We start from the raw sequence: 4,316 nt of genomic DNA, 5'->3' as shown, positions 1-4,316 counted from the left end.
CATTGGTGTATTTTGTACATGCGTGTGTGCGTAAACACCTATTGTCTACATTTCAGCACTGCAAGTTGGCCACCTATTATCACGGTCACACTCACCTCATGTGATTCAATCGCCGCCCTTGCACCCTGCAACTCAGTCTTCCAAGGCGACAATACAGCGAATGTGATACCGTCGGTCTACATTATAAGCCTCGGTGTGTTGGTGGTCATTGATTTCTTTCCGTGAAGTGTTCTTGTGTTCTGTTAAGTGATTTTACTTTATATCTTAAATGGTTATTTATTAGAAAATAGGTAAGATTTTTTTTTTTGATAATGGGTGTGTGAAAAGAATACTTTTTTTTTTTTGTCGAATTGCGAATGTGTTTGTTTACATTTCGGTGAGAAGTTGGAGGCGAGAGACCCGGCGTTGCTGTCTCCTGGAGATTATTCCTCTGCAGTAAATTGGGGTTTAAGCGTACGGTAATGGCAAGTGGAAATTTGCGTTGATTTTTCTCTATTCTTCTCTTCGGGAACCCAAGAATTCTGGTTCAATGAAGCCCCTTTGGCATTTAGTTTCCTCCGTTTCGGCCTTGGATGTTGGACCTGGCACTGGCACTCGGCGAATCCAGAGGGCGAGCGGAAGAAGGGGGATGGAAAGAAGGAGTGCAGATGGAAATAGGTGAAGTAGGGAGAAATAGGTGAAGGAGATGGGAATAGGTCAAGCAGAAGGAAATAGGGGAATTAGAGTAGCTAGTAGGAGGAGGTGAAGTAGATAGAAGTAGACGAATTAAATGGAAATCAGTGAAGGGATGAAAATAAGCAAAGTAGAAATAGGTGAAGCAGGTGGAAATAGTTGAGATATATAGATACAAAGTTGTGGTCTTGAGTCCTCGAGAGAACATGATATAAATCAAAGAAATTATAGGTTAAACACAGAATATACTAATGATAATGTTGAATTACTCAGAAATGAACCTACAAGTAGTTTCCAGGGGGACCTCCTTTAAAATCTTCTTGAAGGGGGTTATAGTTAGGTTCCATATGAGGCAGCAGAGCATTAAGCAAAGTGGCAAGTGATTACCTAAGTCTCCACACCACTGGTGCTCTGGCAAAGGTGAGATAATTTGTGTGGTAAATTGCCTAGGAAGTCTTATTGTACAAACTCTCTCATGCCAGAATATACTGTAAGTGGTGAAGGTATGTTGTCTTTTTGCAGTGTAAAGGTCTAGGTGGTTGCTTGAAGACCCACCCATTAAATTTCTGGAAATATCAATCTGTAGTTGCTTATTTATCTAGACAGTTTATGTATGAAATGTTATTCTTTGAAAGGATGATAAATGTATGTAATAAATTTTTTACTTATTCATTATACAGAAAATTTGCGTAGACCAAATTGTCACATAAATGATAAGTGGTGTATGGCATTCTTAGGAGATATAGGTACAAAGTTGTGGTCCTGAGACTTCGAGAAGACATGATATAAATCAAAGAAATTATGGGTTAGACACATAGAATATGCTAATGATAGTGTTGAATTACAGGATTTATGTATTATTAGTAGACTTATTAAGTTTACATTCTTCTTGTTATTCTTCATATTGTGGTTTGTGCATAGGCCTATGTCATTTTTTTCTAGATGCCTGTTGTTCATTCTAATTAGTTTAAACTTTATAATGATTTATTATTGAGTGTTCCAGTCCCATTTGAAATATTCATAAAGGAAATATTTCTAAACTTATGAAAATGGTGTTTATTTGACAATAATACCATATATTATTTTCATGTACTTAACATTGTTTATGTACAAATTGATAAATCCTTTGCAGATGAATTTGTAAGCCAAGGAAGTGCCAGTGAATAACAGGAGAAACATGGAGGGAAATTCAGAATCCCAAGACCTGTTGGTACAGCAGGAACCATCAGGTGGCAATGTGAATGAGGCATCTGATGTGTCTGATGATTGCCATGACAGTAGTGAACAGCTTTCCCTTAGCCCAGGTTAGTACCAGGGTGTGTGGTTGTCACATGGGCATTTTGATGCACAATGTGATGGATTTCACATTTGTTAGTAATGGTATGGAAAGTATTTATAGCATTCTAGGTTGGGACTCATTGGGATGGAATTACAATTTTAATCTGGTATTTCCCCAGAAGATTTAAGTATATATATATTTTTTCAATGATTATTATGATGACTTTGAAATTTCCACCTTGCATGTCATGAATATTAGTTACCCATAACATAAATATTGCGAAGTAAGGTGAACTGGTGCCATATTGCTCATGACATTGCTTTATTAATTCTCCCTTGAAAAAGGGGCACTGATATTAGAAGAAGGGTATATTTTTATATAAATATTTGTTTCAATAAATTAGTATTTAGCATTTATTTTTCACCAGCATAAATATGATGTTAGTACATACTACAGAAGTTTGTTGAAAAGATTGAGATTTTTGTTATACAGTTCAGAATATGCCCTACAGTTCAGAAAGTATCATTGATATATATCACCATTGATACCAAACCAAAAGAAAAAACACATTAAACTTACAACAAGCTTTTTTGACATTCCTAAATGCTGTGACCTTGTCTATTGAAATCAACACACCAGCTGGATCTCCAACTGAAGCCCCACCGTCCTATAAGCCTGAGCCACAAGTGCCTGATATCCCCTCATCATCCGTCACACATGATGCCGCCAACGACAACTGTACATACAACGATAGCCCAGAAAGTATGGGTCCATACTAGTTTCGTGATATTTGATTTCTTGTGTATATTTTTAGTAAGTGTTTTCATATAGGAATGTAGAAAATCAAAGGCACATTTGTTTATTTGTTGATCTTGTTTTCCTGTAAGCAGATGTAGCATGCACCTCTTTTCTGACATGTCTGATTTTGAATTTGCATTCAAGTTTTGGAAAGAGATGTATTATAAGTATTTATAATCTGTTGTGTATTCCTACTGTCACCTACTTTACATGATTTTTTAATAATTTCCTTACAAATCCTATTTGTTTTCCTTCTCTGACAGGAGAATACTGTGATACCAACAATGAAGTAGGAGGCAGTTATGGTGATGGAGAATGTGCCACATCCACTAACTATGGTTCGCGTATAGGCCATAGTCGCGGTGCTAGCCAAGTTTCTTCTTGTGAACCATCAGTTTGCCGTATGTCAGGTATTTTTATGTCTCTTGAGGTTCATTACCCTTAAAGTGAAATTATATTTTTATTATTTTTATCAATTGTTGCTTGCAGTTTAACCTTTTGCCTCCAGATGGCTTCATATTTGCTCCATTCTGAGAGTAGCCATCTCACCAGGCATATGTATGTCATGCTACTGGTCACAGTTTATAACTCGAGACACATTCACAGGAATTTAGAATAAAAAAATAGCACTTAGATCTTAATTCATATATATCTGTATTAGAGCCACAAACCAGGACTTTATTGGTACATATACAGTATGAAAACAGATACACTAGTTGCCTGAATGTAGTTCATGATGTTCCATCATGTTTATTCCTTTTAATATTTTAGCCAGGAGGCATTAGGTTAATACTGCACATTAAAATCAGTGAGAAAAATGCTTTCTTTCAGGTCGAGATTTGTGCCATAGCCGAGGAGCCAGTACAGATGGTTCAACCATGGAGGCTTACCCTTATTCTGCTTCTGAAAGCCGACGAGGCACCTATAGTGAAGCAGGAACACTGCCTATTGGTTAGATCTTGTTTTGGATTATCTCTTTAGAAGACTATGAGTATATAGAGAAAATGGATGCTTACTATTTCAAGTACTGTAATTGACATGTACAACCTTTATTTTTTGCATAATAGTATATATGTTAAGGTGCCATTTTATACATACTGTTTTGTGTTATAATTTAAGCTTAGATTTTATTGTTTTGCTAGTTCTTAGCATGCTAAAGAATTTACACATCTCAAACAAACTCTCAGGGTCAACAATCATTGAAGAAAACATGCAAGGCTGGGATCGTGAATCTGAGAAAAAGCTGTCGGATAGTGAAGAAGTAGGAACAACTTATTCAAGAAAACTGGTGTCCTTCTGTGATTGCTGTCAGTCAGTTCTGCGCAGCCAACATGAGCTGAGAGAACATCCAACAACATTGGAATTGATAAAATATGCCTTCACTTGCCCACCACATGGAAAGGTAGTGTCCTTATCCATCATTATTCTGCTCACAGAATTATTCCCCTTTTTTTTTCCTCTTTTCTACTCCTCAGCTTATTTTCTTTCTGTCTAATTATAATAGACTGAATAGGCATAATTAAGAATTATCACTTTTATGAGGCAAGATCAATCCAGTGATTCTAGG

General features: G+C 36.4%; 2 protein-coding genes across 5 annotated transcripts in view; one reads left to right on the top strand and one right to left on the bottom strand.

Moving 5' to 3' along the window:
* The window catches only part of LOC119593161 (probable G-protein coupled receptor Mth-like 1), a gene marked incomplete in the record, with an annotated part of 94,905 nt that extends 94,740 nt beyond the window's left edge, over positions 1-165 (bottom strand). The window contains 1 exon segment of the mRNA XM_037942129.1: positions 96-165. Coding sequence (XP_037798057.1) covers positions 96-100 — 5 coding nt within the window.
* The window catches only part of LOC119593160 (sodium/hydrogen exchanger 9B2-like), an 18,959-nt gene continuing 14,768 nt past the window's right edge, over positions 126-4,316 (top strand). For 2 of the 4 annotated variants that reach the window (XR_005230503.1, XM_037942127.1), the window contains exons 1-6: positions 200-458; positions 1,805-1,976; positions 2,591-2,713; positions 3,013-3,159; positions 3,581-3,700; positions 3,937-4,151. Coding sequence is in view for 3 of the 4 variants with exons in the window: in XM_037942127.1 (XP_037798055.1) it covers positions 1,850-1,976; positions 2,591-2,713; positions 3,013-3,159; positions 3,581-3,700; positions 3,937-4,151 (732 nt within the window). In the remaining variant the exon portion in view is untranslated. The other 2 variants (XM_037942126.1, XM_037942128.1) reach the window with 2 other exon arrangements.

The sequence above is a fragment of the Penaeus monodon genome, chromosome 31 (genome assembly GCF_015228065.2).
Source record: "Penaeus monodon isolate SGIC_2016 chromosome 31, NSTDA_Pmon_1, whole genome shotgun sequence".
Taxonomy (NCBI): Eukaryota; Metazoa; Arthropoda; class Malacostraca; order Decapoda; family Penaeidae; genus Penaeus; species Penaeus monodon.
Note: the sequence above shows the minus strand (reverse complement) of the source record. Positions and strands in the feature narration are given on the sequence as shown.